The 27,522-nt window shown below is 45.1% G+C and overlaps 1 protein-coding gene across 1 annotated transcript; it reads left to right on the top strand.

Moving 5' to 3' along the window:
• LOC135384846 (brain-specific homeobox protein homolog) lies at positions 1-26,204 on the top strand. Its single transcript, XM_064614030.1, has 3 exons — positions 1-262; positions 22,342-22,526; positions 25,744-26,204. The coding sequence occupies exons 1-3, from the start codon at positions 1-3 to the stop codon at positions 25,909-25,911; spliced, it is 615 nt and encodes a 204-aa protein (XP_064470100.1). The 3' UTR covers positions 25,912-26,204.
• Positions 26,205-27,522: the final 1,318 nt, after the last annotated feature.

Genomic DNA, 27,522 nt, shown 5'->3' with positions numbered 1-27,522 from the left:
ATGAACTCGTTCGAACGGAAAGACGGCAGCTACCCGGAAAAGTTGTCCCCGCGGCGATCCTTTATGATCGAGGACATTCTAACGCCACGTTCTGTGGTCGGTGAAGCGCCAATGTGCATGGGACCACCCCAGTCGAGGGCGTCGTGTGTGCCCCCTTCTTTGGGACAGATGTACGGAGCATCGGCAGCAATGGCAGCAGCGTTCTTGCCGCCACATTTCTTGGGGAAGACGTTGGAGCATGGTTCCTTCCTTCTGCCACCGGGTGAGTGAACCTTTCTAGGTATAAAGCATTCTCAGAGTCATCTGCGCGAATAATTCGACATGCGCCGCTTCTTGTCTTGTTTGGAATGATTCCTCCATGGGATGTCCGACACGCCTCTGTGCCCAAATTTGGGCTCTTCACCGCAACGCCACATCCTTCTGTTATTCATAACTCTACAGATGTGCCCAGTACCGAAGACGTTTTCGACTAAAAACGTGAAATCGAACCGACGGCATTCGTAAACTATTGACAAGAACTGTATACATGCCGTTTTCACCGCTTCGGGTTTGATGCCAAAACGGCATCCAGTTTTACAGCAAACACGCTCTGCGCCAACCACTGTGCCGAGTGATTCAGTTATCGCTTCTGATTTGAGGAGAGAGAGGGTCGTATACGCCTTTTTTGTGGTAATTCAAATTGTCACAAAAAGGCGTACCCCTCCCGTTTTCAACGAATCAGGAAAGCGAAAGATATAATTCTGCATTGCGACTGGTTCCGAGCGTCCTTAGTCGCGGAAGGACTGGAAGTCTTCGTGGCACCGGGAGTTGTGGCGGGGCTTGTTAATGTTTTGGCTTGTGAATGTCATCGCTCCTAGAAATGAACTTCACCGCATAGCACGCTCCTAGCCAACCATCATTTGGAATGAAATCGTTTTCTGCCCTGATTTGTTGAACACGGGAGGCGTACGCCTTTTTTTGTGACAATTATGAACAGCATAAGTGTCACAACAACAACAACGACAACAATAAGTGAAGGAGAAGTGATGATGACACAGGACCCTACCCCACAAAAAGTATCACAAAACATAAGTGTCACAAAAAGGCGTACGCATCCCGTTTTCAACAAATCAGGGCAGATGACGATATCATTCGATATGATGGTTGGCTAGAAGCGTGCTATGCGGTGAAGTTCATCTTTAAGAGTTATGTATTGCTTGAGGTCCACCTTTAGATGATGATCTGAACGTGTTAGGGGAAAAGCTTGCGCAGGATTTTCAATCTTTCTCATCCCTGTGTAGGAAGGGATGCCGTTGCACCGCTGCACATGGATAACTGTTGGAGGTTCACCACCGAGAAGGTGTTATCTATCACGCACCCTGAAAACAGAACTTCACCAAATAACACGACAAGAACCTATACATGACATTCCCGCGTAAACATAAACAAGCCCCGCCACATCTTCCGGTGCCACGAAGACTTCCGGTGCTTCCGCGACTAAGGACGCTCGGAGCCAGTCGCCATGCAGAATTATATCTTTGGCTTCCCTGATTTGTAGAAAACGGGAGGCGTCCGCCTATTTGTGGCAATTTGAATTGCCACAAAAAGGCGTATACGACCCTCTCTTGTCTCCTCAAATCAGAAGCGATAACGGTATCAATCGGCACAATGCATGGTTGGCGCAGAGCGTGTTTCCTGTGAAACCGTTTTGGCACCAAACTGGAAGCGGTGAAAACAGCATGTATACCGTCATACACTCTAAAAACAGAACCTCACGGCGTAGCTCGCTAAACGCCAACCAATGATAGGATTATCGAAGAAAGAGCGAGGCGTACGCCTTTTTGTGCCAATTATCATATATTCAAATTGACTCAACCAGGTGTACGCACCCATCTCCCTTCGAATCAAAAGCGATAACTTTCATGACAATGGTGTGCGCGCGGCGTGCTATGCCGTGAAGTTCTGTTTTTAGAGTGTACAGAGTGATATCGTTATCTGATTCATTGAAAATGGGAGGCCTTTGTGTACTACTTCGGATTTCCGTTGATTCCACAAAAAAAATGCGTATGCGCCCGGTTCTACCTCCAAACAGACGCGATAACTGTCCATTCAGCGCAATTGTTGGCGCAGAACATGTTATGCGGTGAAGTACTGTTTTCACCGCTACCACACACCACCAATGTTTTCAGAGCATGTATTACACCTGTTGTCTTCAAACAGGGCTTGCACGACAGATGATGCTGGCATCTGACTGAAAGTCTGAGCAAACATATGGATGCGCGAATTAAAATCGACGTGAACTGAATAAAATGAATAAATTGAATTCAAATTAAATTGATTCTAATATAATCAACCTTCAGCGCGCCGAGATTGAACTTGAAGTGCATGCCAAATGACAGCCTGGGCATGATTGGCGGTCTCTTTAACCGCGGAACAAATCGCAGCTCTTTCTGTGTTCTTTACGAGAAATACTGTTACATCCGCCCTCACACTTGATACACACGCAACTCCGGTCCCGATGCGCTGTGCTCGCCAGTGTTATTGAAAGGAGAGTGACGGAACCTAGCCCTTTAGAGCAACGGGCGACTCGTTCGGTGATCTTTTCAAGAAGTTCGACAAAAATGTCTTCTTTTTGAACAGCCACCTTCAGCGGTTCCCGTTGTTCAGGCAATCGTTTACAGCTGTTCGAGCTACGGATAACTGCACGCGCGAATGTTAAACATGGAAATGTTTCAAAGCGCATACTCTGCCCAATTTGGCTATGTATGCTTTCTAAGAACCCAACTTCACCGAAGAGGGTCGCTGGAGTCAAACCGCTTCACCGAATGGTCGTTATCGTTTCTGATTCGCAGAGAATGCTAAAGTTCTGCGTGCTGTGTGTGCTCCCCCATCTGATTCCTCTTCTTGTTCGGCATTTTACGCTCACTCTTTTGAAAATTGTTAACTACATGTTGCACTCCATCACTTTAAACCGTTCACAGTATATATGTACACCTGCTTTGTATTCACCGCGTGCATATAGGCGTACTGGGGCAGTCAGACCGACTTTGTTGTGACTCACATCCCCATTTTTCTTTTTCTTGATCACATCATCACGTCGCAGAGAGAGAGCACGACGTGCGCATTTCCGTGGCCATTACAAGACAACTGAAACGTCACCTTCACTAGTGGAGTAAACAAGCCATCACATCACGACCATGTTCGTCACATAATTATTTTATGCTACATCGCCATCACTCCAACTTCGTTCTGCGCCCGATACATATTGCTTTTTTAGTCGTAGTTCTCTTCTTCCCGCCACTTTTCTGTTATCTGTAACGAAACGACAACACATTATATGTATGTTTATTTATCAATTTACATTACTATATATCTCAATTTTATTCGTATTACATTCTATTTACTATCGTCTGTATTTATTGCATACTAACACATCGTGTAAAATCTAAAAACAGAACTTGACCGCGTAACAAGCTCTGAGCCACCTCCTACGCCGAATGGTACAGTTGTCGCTTCCGGTTTGATAAGGGGGGCGTACGCCCCTTTCTGTGGCAATTATCACCTGATGTAATACAGATTCCTGCATGAAAGGTTGTCAATAAAACTATAGATGCTCCTAACCGTTCGAACTCTATTTTGATCTCCTCCGCTGTGCACTTGACACACGCATCTACGATATACCGAATATGCGCGTATAACATGTTCACAGAAAGCAGGAATGCAGGAAGCAGGACGTTATCATTCTCTATGGCAGTGGCTCTGGATCGTGCTATGCGGTCGCGCCAAAAGCACTGAAAAGTTAAAGGCATAGATCCGGCACTTTGATACAGTTCTTCCATGACTATACGAGTAAAGGGAACACTTTGCACTCATACGCATGAAAGAAAAGGTAAACTTTGTTTTTATTTGTATGTCGATAAACGTTATGCACACGATTTACGCGTCTTACAGATTTCACAAGTGTATACTGTTAACGGACAGACATTTTCTTCCCGCCCTCTGGAGATGAGTTTGTATTCGCTCGCATATCTCGCATGGTTATGCTATTCGAACAAGTCCAGCTTTGAGGCTTCTAAGAGCTGGTCGATGGCAACAGTTGCTGCTTTATATCGGGGTATATCATTGTGTTTCTGTATTCGTTGGGCTGGCAGTTACATACAGGTGATTTTCTCAATAACTGACTACTAAATTTAGATAACGATGAGTAGAGAAATATCACGATGACTGTGAGATAAACTGATGTTCTGAGGCTGGAACAACATAGAAGGGACAGATACAAACTTTCATCTTTCAACGATGACTGTGGCATGTTTTGTGCGACAATATGCTTTGGTGACACTTGTCTATGTAAAACTTGCTTGTACACATGCTTCAATGAACTTCAAGTGAATTCAGAAAAAAAAAAATGGGAGCTGCTCAACTTCGCGGCTTCCAGTTTCTTAACACGTTTTACTGACTTTGAGGCTGCCAGTCGGTCAGGCGCTTTGTTTCCGCAGGACATCGTGAACATATTCACATAGCAGAGTGCCACTTTAATGCTACATACATTACATATTCTGAAAACAGAACTTCACCGCATTAACACGCTCTCAGCTAAATATTGAAACGAACGATACTGAACGCTTCTGGTTCCAATAAAAGAAAAGGGGGCGTATGCCTTTGTGTGTTGTTTTGCATATACAGGGTGTTTCAAAAAACGTGTCATTCGGACTTTATACAAAAACGGGGCGATGGAAAAATACGGGGTAAACGACATTTGTGTGGCAACTGAATTTGCCACCAAAAATATTTTCATTTGATTTTAATTAAAATAAATTCAATTTCTTTAATTGAACTCCAAAATTGCCCAAGTCCACCTAACGTTTTTTTTTTTTTTTTTTATACAGAATTAGAGAGCCCGTAGCGAACTTAGTCAGATCCACCAAGAAATCCGCTCGATATTGCAAATGGAACTGCCCAAAAAAAGTCCCGAAATTGAGGCTTCAAAGTTTCGGGTATTCAACGGCGCACCAAATCAGTCGCAAAGATGCGTGGAGAGGAGGACATGCTTCTGCCCCCATGAAAGATAGAAGGTCGGAAAAAAAAAGAGGCGGAATCATTTTTTGCCGCTTATCAACGTATGGTGGAATGTCATCCGCCTTGTTATCGGCGCGTCTCGTGCTGCACGCCGGCGATAAATTGTTCTAGCCTCATGGGGGCAGGAGCATGTCCTCCTCTCCGCGCATCTTTGGGACTGGTTTGGTGCGCCGTTGAACACCCGAAACTTTGAAGCCTCAATTTCGGGACTTTTTTGGGCAGTTCCATTTGCAATATTTAGCGGATTTCTAGGTGGATCTGACTAAGTTCGGTGCGGGCTCTCTAATTCTGCAAAAAAGAAAAAAAAACGTGAGGTTACTTGGGAAGTTTTGGAGTTCAATTAAAGAAATTCAATTTCTTTAAATTAAAATCAAATGAAAATATTTTTGCAAGATGGCAAATTCAGTTGCCACGCAAATGCCGTTTACCCCGTATTTTTCCGTCGCCCCGTTTTTTTATAAAGTCCGAATGACACATTTTTTGAGACACCCTGTATATGATAATTGACACAAAAAGGCGTACGCCACCCTCTCTCTTCGAATCAGCGATAACCCTATCCCCTATACCCCTATAACCCTATTCGTGGCAAAGGCTGGTGCACGGCGTGCTATGCGGTGAAGTTCTGTTTTTAGATAGCTTTGTGCTTGCTTTGTGTGCTTTGTGTGTTTGGGGCAGCGTCCAGCCTGCTGGTCGGCATCAGCCCCATCTCATCATCGTCTCTTTATGTGTGTGTGTGTATGTGTGTGTGTGTGTTGAGTCTGTGCCAGTACTGTGTCATTGCTTTGACATACAACTTTAATACCCCGTTCGCACTAACGCAAGATCCACATCGCTCCCAATCGTGATCAGGCTGTGATCTTGATCGCCCTTACGTACGGAGTGTACCACCGCGACCTATACATTAACATCCCGGACATTTGTCCTCCGTTTGTGAACGGGATTACGCACTTCGGCGAAGTGGCCCTTTCTCGGCGGACGGCGTCAGATGAATACCTGGATCCTCAATGTCAAGTGCGGATGACGTGGGTACGTCGATCCGGGTAGCCGCGATCATGATCGAGTGCCGATCGAGATTGTGTATGGCATTGCGAACGGGGTCTAGTATCGCTATATGTTAAGTAGACCACCGTTGCAGAACACTTTGAACGCTTTATGACAGACATTTCCGTTGTAGTGATTGTTAGTATCGAGCATGAACACGTGTAATGTTACAAAGAGAGTGACACTTGACCAAGACAGCTTAGTTAATTGTGAACTCGAAAATAAATCAAACAATGGTATGTTACCTGTATATGCAATGAATGTAGATGCCGGGTATCCAAGCTAATGGAAATTGAACAGAAGACAGGGGCGAGCTTTACGTCGAGCCAACACAAATCTTGCTTGTTATTCACCCAATATTATCTACGTCATCCACTGTAAGGTCAATACGTTGGTCACCAAAAAGCTTCTCTCAGCGCTATGTGTAATGACCGAGATAATTCGGCCACATTCATTATTTCCTCTACGGATTCCATTTATTGACAAACGACTCTATTCTGAAACATGTAGAAGGTACGATTTATTTTTCTACTATCATCACCATCATCATCATCATCATCATCATCAACATCTTAAATAAACGTACTCCTTTCGAAATTACGCGGATAAATAACAAGAAAAGAACAACGGCTCATTGCACTCTCAAAACAGTTGGTGGTGGTTAAAAACGGGAGGCGTACACCATTTCGGGACATTTATGCAGTTATGTTAATTGCCGCAAGAAGGTGTACGCCCCGCGCTTTCCACAAATCGGGAGTGATAACGGTATCATTCTGTGCAATGGTTGGCCTTCACAGTGCTATGTGGTGAAGTTCTGTTTTTAGAGCGTGGGCTTTTTAGATCCGTTTGATCTTTTATTGGGCACATGTCTCCTTTTTTTCTCTTTTCTTTTTCCTAAATGCGGTGTATCCTACAAGCTCGAACCATTTGCCGATTATGTTTTAGATATTTGCGTTCAAGAACAAAGAGGAAGGAGGAACCAACGAAAAAAAGGTTGAACTTTGTGATACGCCAGTATTAAAATTACTATGTGCCCAACAATATGGGTCTATAGTACAAAAAAATGACAAAATAAGAAGCCAGTTAATACGACTACATTCTAAAAACTGAACTTCACCGCATAGCAGGCTCTGCGCCAACCATTGACACGAGTGATAGGGTCATCGCTTCTGATTCGAAGCGAGAGGGGGCGTACGCCTTTTTGTGTCAATTTGGGTACATGATAATTGACACAAAAAGGCGTACGCCTCCGTCTGTCCTCGAATCAGAAGCGATAACCCTATCATTCCTGGCAATGGTTGGCGCACAGCGTGCTGTGCGGGGGGGGGGGGGGGTGTACGCCTTTTTGTGGAAATTTTCATATATCCAAATTGCCACAAAAAGGCGTACGCCCCCTCTCTCATCGAATCAGAAGCGATAACGCTATCATTCCTGGTAGTGGTTGGTGCACAGCGTGCTGTGCGGTGGGGGTTGTACGAAGGGGGGTGTACGCCTTTTTGTGGAAATTTTCATATATCCAAATTGCCACAAAAAGGCGTACGCCCCCTCTCTCTTCCAATCAGAAGCGATAACGCTATCATTCGTGGCAATGGTTGGCGCACAGCGTGCTATGGGGTGAAGTTCCGTTTTTAGAGTGTATACTCGAACTGCACGCCATGAAGAGAGTTTCATATGGAATGACGCAAACGTCTGCTCTATTTTTCAGTTGTTGGCTGCTTTATAGCATCTAAGTAATGGTAGATAATGGAGGAATTGGCACAGAAGACTAGGAACTCCCCCGGCAGCTCTGTGTCGCTTTTCGGAGAAACTGCACAGTGCTTCAACAAAATCCAGGGGAAAATACCGCTGCATGTGTCGTGATGAGAACGTTAAGAGCTAGACGTTCTACAAGTATAGTATATTGACTTCCAAACGCTAAGAAGACTTTCGGTGTTTCCCATGTACATTTGACGTTCGCTCTCCATTTTCTGGTTCCTCGTGCAAAGATTCAGGTGGAACTGTCCACATCCTTCGTTACTTCTCCTGACGAAATATTCTATATTCACCGAGGCTGATATTACTCGTTTTTTTAGTTTGTTGGTCTTCTTAGAGGCTGTTAGCGCGCTTTCAAGCCAGGCAAAAAAGGAGAACATTTTGGAAATAAAGCTTCGTGTTCTGCCCCTTCATGTTCAACTATACAGGGTGTTTCAAAAAACGTGTCATTCGGGCTACGAGGTAAACGGCACTTGTGTGGCAACTGAATTTGCCATCTTGCAAAAATATTTTCATTTGATTTTAATTAAAAGAAATTGAATTTCTTTAATTGAACTTCAAAATTTCCCAAGTCCACCTCGCGTTTTTTTTACAGAATTAGAGAGCCCGTAGCGAACTTAGTCAGAACCACCGAGAAATCCGCTCGATATTGCAAATGGAACTGCCAAAAAAAAGTCCCGAAGTTGAGGCTTCAGAGTTTCGGGTATTCAACAGCGCACCAAATCAGTCGCAAAGATGCGCGGAGGGCAGGACATGTTCCTGCCCCCATGAAGCTAGAACAGTTTATCGCCGGACCGGCGTGCAGCACAAGACGCGCCGATAACAAGGCGGGTGACATTCCACCATACGCTGATAAGCGGCAAACAAAAATGATTCCGCCTCTTGTTTCCCGCAGTGTTTTTTTTTTTTTTCGACCTTCTATCTTTCATGGGGGCAGGAGCGAGTCCTCTTCTCCACGAATCTTTGCGTCTGATTTCGTGCGCCGTTCAATACCCGAAACTTTGAAGCCTCAATTTCGGGACTTTTTGTGGGCAGTTCCATTTGCAATATCGAGCGGATTTCTTGGTGGATCTGATTAAGTTCACTGCGGGCTCTCTAAAAAACTTCTCTAAAAAAACGCGAGGTTGACTTGGGAAATTCTGAAGTCCAATTAAAGAAATTCAATTTCTTTTAATTAAAAGCAAATTAAAATATATTTGCAAGATGGCAAATTCAGTTGCCATCATCAAGCCAAGCAAGGGATACTGCATTAGGCATATGATTCGACCGTCTAGAACATTCTGAAAGCCACTTTACATTGCTCGTCACTCCTCACGTATTTCACAATCACTTGGCAAAGCTTGGTGAGAGGGGTATGGACTGGGAGAAGGAGTTTGTCGACAGCATCCTCTACCTCCGCTAAATCTTGACAGTGTAACGATAACGCCCATGCCCGCGCACGTTCTGGATTTAATTTGGTCTGGTGCGGTTATGGTGTTAAACCGCTATCACTTGTATGTTTGTCTTCTCTCCTTATAAATTTACTGATAAATTTGTTTGATAATCGCCAGAAACGCGTACGTCGCGGCTGGAAATACTATGCCGGGATCTACTCGCCGGGTCACCGGGCCGGGCCGGGCCGGGCTCTATTTGCTTAGATTCTGGACCGGGCCGGGCTCTAGTCACTGGGTCACCGAGCCGGGCCGGGTCGGGCCGCATAAAAATATGAAGGTCCGGGCCCGGGTAGGGCCGGGCCGGGCCATTTTTCGATGCGCCCGGGACGGGTCGGGCCCGGAAAAGTCGGCCCGTGCAGGGCTCTACCTCCGTAGAGCATGATGTTCGGCTATTTTTTTTTTCGATTGGATAGTTCCTGAATATCCCTGTGGAAAACGGGAGGCGTACGCCTTTTTGTGACACTTATGCTGTTCATAATTGTCACAGAAAAGGCGTACACCTCCCATTTTCCACAAATCAGGGCAGATAACGATGTCATTCGAGGTTATGGTTGGCTAGGAGTGTGCTATGCGGTGAAATTCATTTTTAAGAGTGTAGTTCTTTTCTTTCCGCCACTTTTCTGTTATCTGTAACGAAACAACAACACATTATATGTATGTTTATTTATCAATTTACATTACTATATATCTCAATTTTATTCGTATTACATTCTATTTACTATCGTCTGTATTTATTGCATACTAACACATCGTGTAAAATCTAAAAACAGAACTTGACGGCATAACAAGCTCTGAGCCAACTCCTACACTCTTAAAAATGAACTTCACCGCATAGCACGCTCCTAGCCAACTATAACCTCGAATGATATCGTTATCTGCCCTGATTTGTTGGAAACGGGAGGCGTACGCCTTTTTGTAACACTTATGCTGTTCATAATTGTCACAGAAAAGGCGTACACCTCCCATTTTCCACAAATCAGGGCAGATAACGATATCATTCGAGGTTATGGTTGGCTAGGAGTGTGCTATGCGGTGAAGTTTATTTTTAAGAGTGTACCTATGGCCTGTCTGCCCATTGCCTGCATACATTCTTTCCGACGCCCCCAAAACGGGCCTCTTCGCTTCGAAGGTCCAAATGGCCCAGATATTTGAGCCGTGCGCTTGGGTCGCCGAGCAAAGGTTCACTCGCTATATTACGTGCATCGAGGCCACCTCGGCTCTCACTTGTGTTCGTGCACAGTCTTTTTACGAGTGTGTTTATACGTATTCATGCATATTCAAGTTATCAATTATGTATCGCTATGTATTTACACCAAGTTTGCTGTCTGATTAAACGTCTACTCTGCAAACGGCGTTGAGATCAGAACACTTCGCATTGCTGGTTTTGTGCATTCGTTTCAGCCTAATTCAAGGGGGGGGGGTATATGTTTATTAAGAAAAAAAAGAAAGGAAAACTGAACTCAAGGGTATGCTGCGTACGTCATGTTTACACCAACTCGCTTGCATAATTCTTTTATGCTCAGCGAAAATACATCCTTTTAGCACATCTCTATGTGTGAGTTTTATTTGGCATTCATGTCCGGGTTCGACCCTAAAAAGCAGTGTTAATTGCAGTCTTTCTCGAGTGGGTCCACTCGGCGAACTTTGTTGTCAGTGTATTAGCGAGACTCTTGACCAGTTTCTGTGGCGATTAAAAGTTACGCAGCGAATACTGCACACGTAGGCCAGTTTTGAGGCAGACAGCCGCATCATTCTGGAGTACTTCGTTTGGTGATGGTCGTCGCAGAAGTACGGAGAACGTGACTGCCATTCTAAACCAACTGCGAGAAAACAGAAAGGATGTGCAGACACATCATCCTGCGTGCTGTTCTGATGTTTCGTGTCTTTATTTAGGTGAGGCATATGCGCTTGACAAAACATCATCATTAAAACTCGGATTTAGAAGCTGGCAGATATCGTTGTTACTATTATTTTCACTGTATTTGGCTTGTGAAGAAACTCTCACAATGCCAGCACCTCGCATGATACGAGCCTGTAGCTCATGTTGGCATTCACGGAAATGAGCGTGCAATTAAATGTTAAGCTGTTAGAGAGTGTGCATTTCATTGGGCTCAACACCACCAGAATGATTGATCTCAAACACTACTGGTTGGCTGGTGCTCCAGTGTCCCTTGTCCAGTGTCCGGGATCAATCCATACCCCATCTTTTCGTATCACCGCGTTTCGGTCGCGCCTTTCATTATAGGCAAGTAAGGTGAATTCGCCACATGGTTGTATACGTGCGACGAAGCAGAGCCAGCGAGGCTGAGGTGCTTCGATGCATTAGGTGCGTAAAATTCTCACGGACGTTTCCTTCGTGCCGCCATGTATACCGACTCGATCATCGGGCAGCCCAATTCGCCATTATAGAAAGAGAGACGTCCCATCCTTCCGTCTTTAATAGACGAGTAAGAGATAGGGACGTTGGCAGCTCCGATGTAGACAGCTATACTCTCTTGGGATATTGTGAGCCCTCAGTCTAAAAAAATCTTCGCAGTACCTGGTATGTCTTTCGAAAAGCGCGTACCATGGCGCAACGTGCGAATTGTCTTTGCTAATCTAGTCGTATCTATTCGTAGATTAGTCGACGGTCCAGCTTATCCAGGGCGCCTGTAAGAGATTGCTGGCTGGACGTGAAGCGTATAAAGTGCACCTGCTCCACGTCTTCCATGCAGTGCTGCACGAGTTGTACAATGCGGCTTTTCTGCGACTCAGATCATGTACAGGAATGCTGGTGCTAGCGGAACATTGGCGGCTTCTGGCGTGCTGTGATGTAAGATCATCGAGCACTTTTATTGGCTGCCGAGGTTCGTCTATTAAGGCGAGGAAGCAAGATGAGTGGTCGACTGCATTGTGTCGGATGCGGGACCGGCGGCGTCAAATACAGCCGTAAAAAGAAGAAAGAAGACGTGCTCGCCTCATTGTTGGGCATAAGGGCTCGTACTCACATGCAGTACACATGCACGGAAACCACCTATGGGCTGCTGCTGGGCGGCAAGAAAGAGTGCTTTACACCCAGCAACGCTACAGCCTGCGGTTTCCGCGGCTTTCAAGATATCGACGCAGATTATGCTGTCAACGTGCTTCAGACTGCGTGGGTGGCCGGAAGAAAACAAGAGTGCGACGCAATCTCCATTGACCACCTGATTAGACATGCCGCTAAAAATCGTGCATTGCGCGGTTGAGGAAATGCGGAACACGGAGGCGTCTTTTCCCACACCGCGGCAAGAAGTTTCCGCTCCGCATACCGCGTTACCGTGCGCATTTGCCGCATGTGGACACGCGGCTAAGACGTGACGCCGCTGTCTGGCAGCCGAGGGAAGAAACTTTTCTCACCCACGAGATTGAAAGGTTTCCTGCACACTAGGAATGCGCTTTTCAGTCGGACCTTTCTTTGCGAATATGTACTTAGAGTCCCACTTCTACTTCTCCTGGCATATTTTTCTCTCCATCCATGTCCCTTTAATAGTGAAGTATTCCCAGTACCTAGAGCGTGAATAAATGAGAGGTCGATTTGATAGAAGACATCTCTTGTATCGTTGTCGAAGCCTGGAGTGGAAGAACGGAAGAGTGGCGCATGTGATGTGATTAGGCGGGGCCACAGCAAGGACCATTTAATTAGCACGCGTGTCGCGTTCCCGGAGGCCCCAATTAGGGCCTCTTCAGCAGCAAACTGTCGCTTATGCTGCTCAAAGACTCTCTAATGGATTTAAGCGTGCGCTCTAACCCCGCAGGGATACTGTATCGCGATGCTCGCGCTTAAGCCCTTCTTGGAAGTCGTTGCCACGACCGTTACTTTCGCCGGGTATCAAAGCAGCACCGAGGATTTGGCAATCGATAGACGCACTCTCGTGTGAAGGCGCGCACCGTTTGCGATAGCGCAGAGGTTGTCAGTTGCGTTTTCTAAGCGATATATTCCATCGCAAGTCGAGTGACTCGTTATTTTTCCCAGTGGATAAAAGGCGTCCGCTATCGGGGCAACGATGTCGTGTAGCAACGCTTGCATCTTGTACTTTTGTATTAGAGCTGTGCTTTGTAAAAATCGAATTGAATACGAGTATCTCTTACTGTGCTTGGGGGCCTTTATAAATTCAACCCGAATGTGACTATCGCCAACAATTTGCTAGACCTTGTGATCTCTAAAGATAGCCACCTCAATGTTGAGTTAGCGGTCCAACTGGTGCGAATTGATAAACACCACCCACCTTTGAATGTCACTGTTTACGTACCATGACGAACGACCTCTCCGGATGTGCTTCGTGCTATACAATTCTGGAGATTACCTGACTTTGTACGCCGTTTTGAGAACTGTGATTGCTGTAGTAATACAGAGTTAATGATGCAGTTAACCATTTTGTTCATATTGTTTTGGATAGTATGCAAAAGTGCATACCCGCCTCTGTCCCCAGGAAGGTTAAGTACCCCCCTGGTTTTCAATGAAACTAAGAACGTGTCTACGTAAAAATCTTCAATGACACAGGAAGTTCAGAAAAACTCGTCTTCAGTAACTGAAAAGTTCGAAGCTTATCGAACTTTGTGCAAAAAGCGCTATCATTACGATCACAAAATGTATGCTAGGACTGCGGAGAAAAGTTTGAGATCTCATCCTATATATTTCTGGCGGTACTCAAAGAAGTTACCCACATCATCTTCCGCGTAAGTATCTTGCGTATTGACGGACGCTATCATAATGACCTTCTAATGAGGCTGCGGATAATTTTAAGAATCACATCCCTTCCACGCGTTCCTCTAATGTACGTGATTAAACAAAGTCATTGACTGTTCCCGGATGCAACACAGACTTTTTGAATGTAGGCCGCATGAGTGTATTATGTATGCACATTTAAACTGAAGTCGAAGCTCACTTACTGGATACGATCTTATTCGAAGTTTTCTGCTCAAAGGGTGTGCTGGTACATTTGTTCGTTTCCGTTTTTGCTGTGCAGCTGTGCGTTCCCAGACAGTGGCGTAGCCAGAGGGGAGGTTTGTGTGTGTGTGGGGGGGGGGGGGGTTCAAACCCCTCCCGAAACCGCACCTTTAGCAGTGCATTTGAGAGAGAGAAAAAGGGATAAAACTAACGATCACTCAATCGTTTACTCCGACGTTTAGAAAATATTTGATACAGTAGCGTATAAATGACTGTACATTTTCATGGAACAAAATATCAATAATGCACAACATGGACGCGTCCAAAAGGAATGACCATCGAAACTAACCTTCGTACTTTTATGAAGTATTGTGTATTATTGTGTTGAGAGTCGTGGACAGGTAGATGAAATGTTGCGTTATATGTCACGCACCTTTGACAACGTGAATCATGTATCTACTTATTGTGCAAAAACTCTCCACATGTTGTATTGCTAAACCCCGTGGCATGGTTCTCCAGTGTCCCCTCAGGGTGATCTTGTACACGTCGGATGTGTGTTTTCAACATCTTATGAATGTGCCTCAAGAGTATACCACAGGGGTCAAACATCCCTGCTCTTTATTGCATTTGTAAATGATATGCTGCGGAAGGTGAAACACTGAGTGTTTATAACACGCGGATGACATGCAGGTGTTTGGGAAGATCGAACAATATAGTATGACAGTGTTTCTAAACTAGGGTTTCGCGATCCGTGTCATGAGGTTCCGCGAGCAGCATATTGTTCAGCACCCGCGAGTGCACTCTCAGAAAAAAGGGGTGTGAAGAGATGGTAACTTCTGTAGTTACCACCTAAGTTAACATAGCGGCTGACGAAAGGGTGTAAAAAGGTGCTAACCTTGCCTGTTACCGCCTCTTTGCAGGTGCAGCACAAAATGTGCGTAAGGAGCTGTTATTACAGCCACAGAAGCAATGCACTTTCAGGGAGTGTTGCTTTCCCAGCACAGACGGTGCAGTGGACATTGAGCACATTGTGTACAATGAAGATAACTGCAACTGAAATTTTTTGGGGGGGGATTTGCGCTAATCTCGGGCAGCCTTGTTATCGCGCTCGAAATTTGATCGTTGGCATTGGGATTGACATCGAGATCGTAGGACCAGGTTGAGCGGCTGACAGTCATGCAAATAGTAGAGCCAGCAGCTGTCGTCTTCATTGGTTGCTCAATCCGCAACTCACCCCCCACAATTTCTCCGCTCCACGCTTTTCCCTTTCTCTTGTGTTTCTATTACAGGCACTTGGAGTGTCGGAGCTACTTCGGAGAAAATTCCGAGCTACTCTCCTGCATAGACTGGAGATTTACGAACATCAGTCGCGATCCAAAACGCGTTATCTGCGGGGAAGTATTGTGAAACAGTTGAATGAATCCGGCAAACCTCAAGTGACACCTTGTGACCAAACAATTAATTAATCTGTTATAGAAAACAAAAATGTTCTACTTGTACGACATCTAGTTCGTCTTACCCACTTCTACACAGTTGCCCCAGTGTAGTAAGTTCCCCGAGGTCGTGCTGGCACAGTGACGGGTTCCCTCCAATAATGTAAGTTCGGAACCATTGTAGTATGGTATTGATGTTATCGGGAACTGTTGTACAAACAACGGGTCACAATTTAAGGCGGGGAAAAGCATCGGTGAAGCCGCGTCGCGTCAGTTGGGTTGTACCTGAGGCGAAGGGAAGCCCCCCCACAGACACTCTCGCGATGTTCGCTCTCCTCCCGCTCCACAAGCGTCTTTAAAGCGACCACTGTGTTCGGCATCGACCAACAGTCTACCTGGCTAATTTTTTCGTTCCAAAAGTTCTTAGATATTAATTAAACGGATTTTAAAGATCAGCGCCGCCTCCGCGGCTGCACAAGCTCCAGCGCCGTGACGTCACTACGTAAGCGAATGAATGAGAGGGCGGCGCGCAGACGAGGGAAGGCGCCGTCCAGACAACCCGTGACTCTATGAGACGGCCGCGGCATTCCTTTTCTCAAAGGCGTGCCATCAGTGGCCGGTTACAGAATGAAGTTTCCTCGCTTTTCCAGAGAGGGAATTCCGGCATGCCCGCAATATCCGTCGCCTGCTCTTGTCATAGTCCGTCGAATAACAGTGAAACTGCACCAGTATTTCGCGTGGGATTTTCGATACCGTGGTCAGTGGTCCGCGAGGAATTAAGTGACGCTATAGTTTCGAAATCGACTGGAACGGAAGCGAGCAACGAGAGCCTCGAAGTCAAAAGCCATTTCGAATATCTCGCTTTGGAAAATTTAACTCTGTTGTCGTTGATTTTTACGAACGTGACTAACGAACGGTGACTACGTGAATTTTGTTGAAAAGACTTGTTCTATTTATTGGTATCACTGTATACCTATTGTACTTTTCATATTAAAAATACGAGATATTATTTTCGGAGCATCCCTCGTATAGTTGGTAGTCTCAAAATGCTGTCTTTATTATTTTGATAAGATTCTGAGCAAGGCTAAAGATTTATTTTTCAACTGAACGTTTCGGGTGTACAGAAATGCGGTAGAAAATGGGTAAACAAAGTAGAGTATTCAGGTCTTTCGGCAGTGCTTGCGGCCTCTGCCAAAGGTTCGAGGGCATCTCAATATACCTTTTGACCTACTTCCACTGGGATACTGTGAGTCCATCGATAAGCATACCGTGAGAAGCGAAGTCCACACTCATTGACTCTCGAAGCTATTTCACCTCGTCTCCACCTCTTGCTACACATGGAGTGCGTCACCATCAGGCTGTTTTTGATAGCCATGTAATCGTTCTTGGACCTGGGTGCTATCTTCATAGTGGCCTACTACAGACATTGCTTTCTTGCGGTGTTCCTGAATGCCTGGTGTGTCCTGTTTTGCATAACTGGCCACTAACTGTAGGTTGTGTACATACATGATATTTTACACCCTGAGAGATCCCTAATAGCGGCCTTAATGTTCAAGCATTATCCATGGCAGTATATGCACAGGGTAAACATCAGCAATGCCTCATTCTTTCACTAGCGTTTCTAGAGGTGATACAATCTTGCCTCCAGTGTGCTTCCCAGACAAGTGTGATGTGTTCATAGTCCTTCGTGCAGGATGCGGCATTCAGGAAGTCGCATTTGACTACAAATCATGAGAGAGAGAGAGAAATACATGATGACGATGATATGGGGATGACTTCCGCTCATTGAGCAGAATGCTACCCCATTGCTATTGGGGAAAATGAGAGGATGGTGATGAGGATGATGCTGACGACGCTGACAGGGTTTTAGAGAGAGTCGATCAATCCGGTAGTTTGCACGAATTCCATGAAGGGTCGCAAGACGGACATCTGCTTTCGTGTGTTCCATGGTCATGAATATAACATGTATACATCGGACAATTCGCTTGCCATGGCCTTTTCAGCGCTCCTCACTATATTATCAATAAGGTACATATTACATAAGAAGATCTCGTGAGCTTTCTGGAAATGGGGCATTGGGCCTCGTCACCATAGGTAAAGACAGACACAGCCTATTCAGCATCATATGTATGTGTCTTAGTATTAGGTGAAGGATCACGAGACACCCAAGTTTAGACGTTACGTGTTTGTGCGCATAGTGTATGCTTACCTCTGCCAAATACTTTGTACGTGATCCTTTGAACTTTTTAACTATATATATTGATATTCCCGTACTTATAATGCATAATTTGCAATTACGTTGAATGAATGCAATTCTACAACGATAAAAATAAATAACTGTCTCAACTCTAAAGTACGCGCCGCAATGGAGAAGCTTCTGAACAGTAGCAGAACATACAAAATGATAACTTTCATCAGGTGTCAGCATGTCACGAAACTGATGTTCCTTCTGGACATAATTAACCGAAATAATTAAAACCGGAGCACGGAACACGGACAAGAACACAAAGACGACACCTGCTCCACTATCAACAGATTTTTTAATGGCAGCAATCCTTAAATAGGAGTTGCCGAGGGGAAAACCAAACAAGTCACTTTTCATGTCCTACATCTGCCTTCTAGATACTTAATTTCTTCACGTGTCAGTGCCACAGACGGTTCGCTGACACAATTATCTTTGCCCAATCTCTCGATTAAAAAGGCTTCAAACACTTCCCTTTCAGTTTTTGTTTTGTACCTACCCTTTATCTGTGTTTTTGTAAAATCGGGTGTACAACCACACTTCATTACATGCACCCCAAGTGTACCACAAGCTGTGTCTTTGGTGTTGTAGTCATGCTCTTTAAGACGTTGATTGATACATCTTCCCGGTTGTCCTATATACACTTTTTTACGCGATAAGGGAATTTCATACACGAGTCACATTTTACATACTGGTTCTTGTGATTCACATCACACAGCTGCAATGGTTTTGCATTGGTCACTAGAATCAATGATGACAACTTGGGCAATGAACTGAAAACTACTGGAACAACAACAATAACTTTATTTTCGGCCTTGGAGAGTGGGGAGTTTCATCGCAACAGGCGATACTCTACCCCAGTGCTTGGTGGAACTATTGGTACGCCGAACCTGCTTGCCATTTTTTTCATATCGTGAGATGTTTTGTGTATATATGGCACAGCTACTGGTCGTTCTGACGGCCTATTCCGGTCTTTTTTTTACACCTTTCACCTCTTTTTGTAACCTAAGCAATATTGAAGCTATCACATGATGAGGAAACCCAGCCTCAGCCAAACGGAACACCTGTATTAAAACACTTTCCTGGACCTGATGAAGGCATGATTTCATTAAGGATTTTCTGATGCAGAATATGCCTATTCCATTCCTTTCGGTTTTCGAACGGTTCGAACAAAATGGCATTAAGGGTTTTTGGGACCTCTGTTTATATTGCCAGCATAAGTTGCTAGTTCCCTGAATAAAACATAATCAAGGAACTGCAGCTTCCCATTTTCCGGTAATTCGTGGGTGAACTCAGCATGAGTCGAAAACACATTTAAAATCACCTGTTCATCAACTTGACCCTCAATAAATAAAAGATAATCGTCGACAAATCTAAACACCTTTCTGACTCCCGACGTTTGTAAAAGATTAAAAATTTCATTGTCTACAGATCCCAAGGAAATATCCGACAATAAGGGGGCTAAGCAGGACCCTATGCAAATACCCGACTTTAGAGTATACACTTTGTCGTCAACCTTCACTTTTAGTGACTGCAGATATAAATCCAACAAATACAACAGGTCCTGGCTACTAAAACAGCATTCATTCTGGAACTGGATAATGCCATTGTCTTGAATACAGTCCTCAACACATTCACTTAAGGGACTTGTAGGAATAGAATAATAGAGGTCCTTTACATCGATTGACATAACACTTAGATTAGTGTTTAAGTTTTCTTGTAAAAAATTCACAACTTCCTGCGAGTCCTTGATCCTAAACGGGTCACTGATTGTCAACTTCCGCAGTGTCTTTTGTAAAAAGGCACCTAACTCCGTCTGCCATGTTGCCTTTTCTGATACTATAGGTCTGAAACGAATGTCCGGTTTGTGAAGTTTGGCGGTGAAGAAGATTTCCAGAATGTCTTTTTTTACCTTTGCTATGTTGTTGGCGACACTGTTCAAGGAGAGGTCTTTGCACTTCTTCACTACACTCGTCTTCAGGTTGCCCCTTTCAGTCTTCTCTGTAGTTTTGAAGTTCTTGGCCACTGCTTGGGCAGCCTTTTCATGATAAAGGCCACTGTGTAAAGCGACAAAACAACCATCCTTATCAGCTTCTAACAGCTTAACTCCTTGCTGTTGTAGAGATGCTGCTATCTTCTTAACCTTTACAGCTCTCTGTGTCTTTGGTAGACGTTGTTCAATCTTTTCCAGGCAGGTTATGCCCTCTTTGATAAATCTGGCCCTGTCTTGTTCAAGTATGCTTGCGCACATTCCTCTGACAAACGACGCTTTTCTTACAGCAGACACATCCTGCTTTGGACAGAACTTTGGTCCCAAGTTTAACGTCTTCTTAATGTCTTCTGTCAGGGACAATTCCCCCAGTCAGGGATAATTGTGTCAGCGAACCGTCTGGTGGCACTGACACGTGAAGAAACTAAGTATCTAGAAGGCAGATGTAGGACATGAAACGTGACTTGTTTGGTTTTCCCCCTTTCCCCTCGGCAACTCCTATTTAAGGATTGCTGCCATTAAAAAATCTGTTGATAGTGGAGCAAGTGTCGTCCGTGTGTTCTTGTCTGTGTTCCGTGCTCCGGTTTTAATTCAGTCATGTACCAACAGGCACACGCTGCCATTTTGATAAACGAAAGAATCGTATTTTTTTAAAGATGATCGTGCAAGTTGCGAGTTCAAGACCTGTTCGTGCGTACTACTGTTGTTAATTCGTAAGGGAAGGTCTTTTCTCTGTGTCGTCCGTGTCGCCTTTTGCGCTTGCGCTCTTCTAGAGGTTAATTAGGCAATAACTAGTCTTTCCCTACGAGATTGATAGAAATACACGACTTTAGGATGGGAAAGCGTTTTTGTCAGAATGGTAGTGACGGTACAATTGAAATAACAGCTGTCTGCGCTTAAGTTGTAAATAAACCTGTGACCTTGAGTGAAGCGAAACTCATCAGCATTGCCACAGCTGACAACCTACCCGTTTTATGCATGAAGGGTGGCGGAGTCTCCTGAGCTCAAGGTGAGGGGACAGTCTCTCTTGCCCTCACCTTACAAAGTGGGCGAAATCAAAATTTGAGGGCTTGTTTGAAACACTCGTAAGCGCATGGCCTATTTCGGTAACTTCTTTCTGAGGTTATTGTGACATGTCAGTATAGATGAGTTGGTGAAATGTTAGAACCGTGCTCAACAGATTGACTGTGCTTTGGCGAGGACAAGTCACCGAATTCAGCGTTTGCTTAAAGGAGCACGAAAGTGAAAAAAAAACTTGCGGAATGAAAAATACCGTTACCTTGACTCTAACACAGAAGGAACGGGAGTCATTCGTTGCGTAGTTCGTGATTTATGATCGATAGAAAATTTAAAAAACGCAATTCACGCGTTCCCCCTTCTTCTCTTTCTCAAGAAGCGCGACAATGCGGATAGTCATCGGATTGGTCCCTCCAAACGATCTCCGTCGATGATAGGAGAAAATCGTTTGAGGAGACCAATGAGAGCCCGCTCCCCAGTGGCGGCCTTCTTGAGAATGAGAGGAAGACGGAAAGTGTAAATTGCAGGTTGTTGTGCCCATAAATCACATAAACGGCGCAACGGGTGACTCCCGCTCTTTTTGTGTTAGTGTAAAGGTAACCACATCTTTCATTCCGCGATTAGACTTTTTGCATTGTGGTGCTCCTTTAAATCATAAAGAAATCAGTATTACATTACAAATCTGGCGAGAGAATTCATCCTCTATACCACCGTCGACCGAAATGCTGGGCAAAGAGCCTGTAAAGCGTGCTCTGCCGCACCAAATGTCTATATGCGGAAAAGCTCGCCTCATGTTCCTTTTAAGTCGCTCCGTTTTTTTTTTTTTTTTTTTTGTCTGAGAGGAGGAAGTGGAGCAATGATGTCTAAATATTACGCTCATAAGAAGAATACGGTATCCATTTACGAGCTATCCATTTTACGGGGTCCATTTCTTTGGTGTATTTACGCTCTCTCAGGCAGAATAGCGCTATAGCTCAATACAACACTAAATGTACGTATGTATGTCTTGTACAGGAAAAATATATATTTAAGTAAAACTGTTTTTCATCCTTATTCGCTTCGAATACACGAACATTCTCTGAAGACCCTATTGTTGCCCAGAATAGCGTCAAATTAGTTGCTGCTTCGTATTAGTGTCCACGATGAAGTTTTCAATGTCGATAATCGACATGAATGTGAACATGTTTGACAGAGGTGTGTCTGGTTGAGAAGCGAAATACACAAACAGATATCACCAACCAAAAATCCATGAAACGGAAATTTGAAAATCTGAAAATCATTGAAATATATAGAAAGTTATTGAAAATTAAATTTTTACTGTTAATCGACATTTATAGACGCTAGTACCCATGATTTTTATTCATCTACTTACGATGTTGCATACAATACATTAACTACGCTCTTTATTTCCATAGTATATTTTTTCGCGAAGTTTGCGGATACAGCCACTTACACTGTATGTACCATTGCAGGGCTGCCGTTCCAGAGCATATTTGGTGGCGACCCCGGAAACCGTCCGTGCAGACGGCGAAAGGCTCGCACCGTCTTCAGTGACCATCAGCTGCACGGCCTCGAGAAGAGGTTCGAAGCCCAACGCTACCTTTCCACGCCCGAGCGTCTGGAGCTCGCCACCGCGCTCAGCCTTTCCGAAACACAGGTGTGCTCTATTCTCATATACTCAGCACTTCTTCAAGTCAACGTGCCGTAGGGACTCCTGAAGTTTGGCATCCCCTTGCAAGATGTGCATTACCACTACTACAAAAATGATACATATTTTATTTCCTATTATAAATCAAGCTCACTTTGCTTACAAAAACTCAAGGTTGTCGCCTCCGCTTGACGAAATGTAACTTGACTCAACACCGGCACACTTTTTGCTGGACCGTCCTTACAGAAAGCCCCGCCCCTAACCCATCAATACATCCATCCGGATAAGTGAGAAGTTGTTGGGTACTTTCCTCAGCGGTTTCTGGAAATTATTGTCTGATCCCCGGGTAAGCGAAGGCAAATTACAAGGACTAAAATCTGTCGCCACATTGTTTTGTCTGGATAGAGCGGGATCCGGATAAAGGAAGCCCGGGTAAACGGAGGTCGAATGTATAGTGTTCGAGCTCAGTAAATCTTCCTCATCAGCAGCACCTCAACATCTCCTTCCCGGGAGGCGATTTTTATAAGTGGTGCGAGGAGACATTCATAGAAATCGTTTTTGTGTACAGGATAATACTGCTGTGTCGTGAAATATCAGACTGAGGAGGGAATTGTTACGGACGGACTCGAGAAAGATCACCGAAAGAATAGACATTGCAGCGAGTGCGTAGACACACGAGGGAAAATGCGGGAAGCTGTTCACAACATTAGTAGATCGTGCAGAGCTTTCACTGGAACATGCGTGTGATGCTGAACTGAGAAATAAACACAAGACATGCATTTCAGGGCAATAAATAAATTATACGTGTCGCATCAGCAAAATAAGCATGCAGCCACGTGCCAATCAGCAACGAAGATGTTGGGAGGTGGTAACCTTAGTAAGTGTGAGCCAGTACCTGGAATAGCGTAGAAAATAATCAACTGTAATTTGTAAACTAGTAAGAAATTTAAGAGTAACAAAAATGAAGCTCTGATGAGTAGCGCCAAATCGTGAGATTAGCCTCGCCCATGAAGTACGTCACAGTGCCTGAAGTAAACTACTGCCAAGTAGGCTACCCCACACCATGAATACATGCAGTACAGTGCGGAATACTAGGCGGAGTACACCGTAAAGTTTACCAGCGGCATGGCCGAGTGGTTGAAAGCACCTGCTCGTTGGTGGTAGCCTAGGTCGTGCTCAAGACCGGGAGGTGGTGGGTTCGAATCCTACCAGCGGCTGTGCTGTCTGGGGTTTTCCCTGGGTTTTCCGGCTGCCTTTCCAGACGAATGACGACACAGTTCTCTCTGACGTCGACCTAGGACGCATACTAACCCCCAGGTCCCTCACTCCTTCCTGCTGTCCTGTCCACGTCTGAACGCCGCAAATTGCACCAGTTGCTAACACGGAATCAAAAGAAAACAAATATTCAAAATTTTGTCTTTATCGATTAGTGTTTCGATTTTTTTCTTAGCAATCTGTGTGGGATACTTGGGTACTTCATACCCCAAATATTCAACCACCAAGTTATTCAAATATACTCGACTCGCAATTTGCAGCCTATTTGTACTCAATATGTACATGTCCCAGCAGCATAAAACAAAATAAGCTCTGCTACAAATGCCAGACGATGCAACGGGAAATAGACTGCATCCTATCCCTTTTCAAAACGCACCCATCAATCCAACGCGTTCCTAATGAAGGCACATTGTCCGGTCGCACAGCAATGCATGCATCATTACCAGCCCCCCGCGCATGTCCCTGGGGCATATCCGGGTGGTATCTTTCTTTCGACTGCGCGGAAGGCCCCGTGGGCTCAGCATAGGCCACTGCAGGTGCCGCCCAGAGGATTAGGGATCAGAAGCTGCTGCGACACGAACTAATTGCTCGTTTACCGCCAACGTGACAGATCCGCTTTGCACGCTCCCGCGCTGGTGTCTGCTTTCAAAGTGCCGCCGCTGTGGTCGCATACACTGCTGAACCCTCTAGCTCTGAGATCACGCGCTCGATGTCAAGGGAGGTCGTCATAACGGGTGTGGAATTATCGCTAGAAAGCTGTTTACTGCTGTACAGCGTCCCAAAGTACTGTAAGGATTCGCCGTCGTACGATACCACATAAATGCATATATCTGGATATATGGATATATACGCATATATAATGATAAATGCTCCTTATTGCCAGGTACAATGTGAAAGAGGCGTCCTTTCTGCGGGGTTCATTCATCTAGGGGTTCATTATGGGAGTAGTAGAATTCGTCGGGCGACGAATTGAGTTTCTCCCCCTTTTTTACATTCAAACTCAAACTCAAAAGAGGCTGCCAGAAGGCTGTGATAGCGGTGCGGATGCATGCTCTTCCTTACATATCCGCTATGGTATGTATCCATAATATATGCATCTAAATGAGGTACCCACTTGTATTTTACGACTTTGAGAAGTGGGCACCATATCGCGATGCTCGTCATTGACTTCACCCGGAAAACATGCTTCAAGACAAACGTAAAAGAAAATGTATCGCTGCACTGCACGTCGCATCCATATCGCGTCAATGGCAGATAGCCGTGTTAGAATTTCCTCCGTTAAATTGGTGTATTTTCCATCTCCCTTCTGAAATTTGTCAAAATAGAAAAATAGGAGGAATAACAGAAAAAAATGGCAGCATCTTTTGCATTTTGCTAAACGCATTTAAATGAGTAGCTTTATTGGGCCACCTTCCGATCCTGCCTTCGGTCTTCGGGCGTCTGCACTCGTGTCGGTGCCATTGTACGAGGGCGTGCTGAAAAGCTATCGACCCTGAGCCACTTCCAGGTATAACGAGCACGATCTCGGCATCGTAGACACAAAGAGCGAGACGAAGATGGAGAAGAAGAGAAATTCTACGGGGGGGGGGGGGGCATATGTATGTTTAATGGTTGAGGAAAAAAGGCAAGGGAAAGGTTACTGGGGTAGGCCACCGACGTCATATTTCTCAAAACAAAAATTTTATTTTATGATACTTCCGCGTCACATAAAGAAACCATATTTTGGAGGCTATATGTGTGAAACACGTAAATTGCGATGACACAAATTCGGTAGGACTCTGAATCAGAATATTTAGTCCTCAGTGGCACTTTAACTTGTCGGTACACAGTTGGTACATACCCGAGGGAGACTGATGATGCTTGTGAAGATATCTTCACGTCCGACATAGACTTTATGTCACATGTTATCGCTCTCAAATTGCTATAGTGTGCGAATTGTTGCTTCTTACAGGTAAAAACGTGGTTCCAGAATCGGCGCATGAAGCACAAGAAGCAGATGCGCAAAGTGAGCGAAGAAGGCAGCGCTTCGGGCAAGCACCTGACGGACGACTCGAACCCTGGGAGCTGTTGCGGCTCGGACCTAGAGCTTGACGTGGTCGGAGACGAAGTCACTCGATAGACAATAGCCCCAACAACATAACTCATTACGGGGTGATGTCCGTCATCCAAGACACTGTTCACGAGCGACGCGTCTTTGAAGGACAGAGGACTTCAACGAATGTCCTGTGCAGCTATATTGGGCGCTGTTGTCGAGCTTCCCCATGTTAATATTCTGATGAAAAGTTTCTCCTCTGAAGAACTGGTGGAGGATACGCAATACGGGACTGCGACGAAGCGTGACAGTTTCCCAAGACTGTCGCTCTCGTTCTTATTTGTTCAGGGTTTTTCCAGTAAACTCTTGAGTTGACTTGTCATCCGACTGGTCTCTTTTTTATCGTACAGCTGCCGTCACTGCGGAGAATTTGTGCTACGAAATTCAGTAGTCGAAGCTTCATGAATGGCTTTGGCTTGTTAAAATGCCTATACGGGGATCGTACCGAAAGTCATGAGCAACTTTTTTGTGTAGACCATCATGCTTTTTTAGTGCCCAACAAAATGCACCGTTTTCATCTAAAGTCTTCCTTCCTTTCTTTCTATTTTTAAAGGGATCTGCGCGCAATGTTTAGAAAGTTGTATTGCAACAACTAGAATCCCATATAAACCTTACAAAATGCACTGTGGACGATGGTGTTGAAGCAGTGCTTTCTGGATTGCCTCCGTTGTCTCGTAACGCTGTGATGCAAATCCGAACAGGTAGTCCGAGTAGCCATGTTGATTTAGTTAAAAAGTCGTACCGACAACAGGATGTGTACCAGCACGTGCTTCTGCGGGCAGCGGTGCAACGACGGAAGCAGGGCCAAAGTTTGGAGAAACCACGTGACGAGGTTCACAGGGCACAATAAGGGAGTATTCGTAGACAGCCATGATCCTCCGCATGCGTCCACAGAAGAAACCACATGCGCCTCCTTCACTTGGGCTGTTGTTGTTATCCCTTTAATTGGGAAAGGGGCCAATGTGGTCGCTAGACGGACAGTAGGGGAGAGTGGGAACAGGGGAGCTGCCGGACGCCTTACCTACTAGCATAGCGTGGCCAAAAAGAAACGATAAGGAAATGGGCTGGAAATGTCATGCAGGGACATCAATGCGATTACAATGTATCGCTGGGAATACAATGCAAACGTTGCATGACACACATTTCGCGGGTCGGCAAAGAATATCGGCAGGTATCTTCTGAATGCCCGGTACTGCACATCGGTGTGACGATGCCACCTTGTATGCCAGACAAGACAACACGTACATTTACAGTTACGACATACACAAAAGCCAGGTTTCTTTACTCTTCTCTCTCTCTTCGAAGGAAGTGGAGCTGCGTGCTCCAGCTTCGGTGGATCAGTTGGTCATGGAAATCATAATGTTACAGTATAGAAGAACAGAAGTTGGGAGAGAGAAAGAGAGAAATAGAGAGAGAAAAGGATTTGCTCTCTCTAAGTGTCTATGCGTCGGACGTCGAAGTCCGAGAGCCCTCATGAGCAGCCACAACCTTTTCATGTGTCAACGATACTCTGCCTCGGCATCCCTAGTATCCAATCGAAGTGTCTCTCTCTCTCTCTCTCTGTCTGTCTGCCTGTCTGTGCGTGCGTGCGTGCGTGCGTGCGTGCGTGCGTGCGTGCGTGCGTGTGCGTGCGTGCGC

This window comes from Ornithodoros turicata, chromosome 2, assembly GCF_037126465.1.
Source record: "Ornithodoros turicata isolate Travis chromosome 2, ASM3712646v1, whole genome shotgun sequence".
Classification (NCBI taxonomy): Eukaryota; Metazoa; Arthropoda; class Arachnida; order Ixodida; family Argasidae; genus Ornithodoros; species Ornithodoros turicata.
The sequence above is the reverse complement of the archived record's forward strand: the minus strand, read 5'-3'. Positions and strand labels throughout refer to the sequence as shown.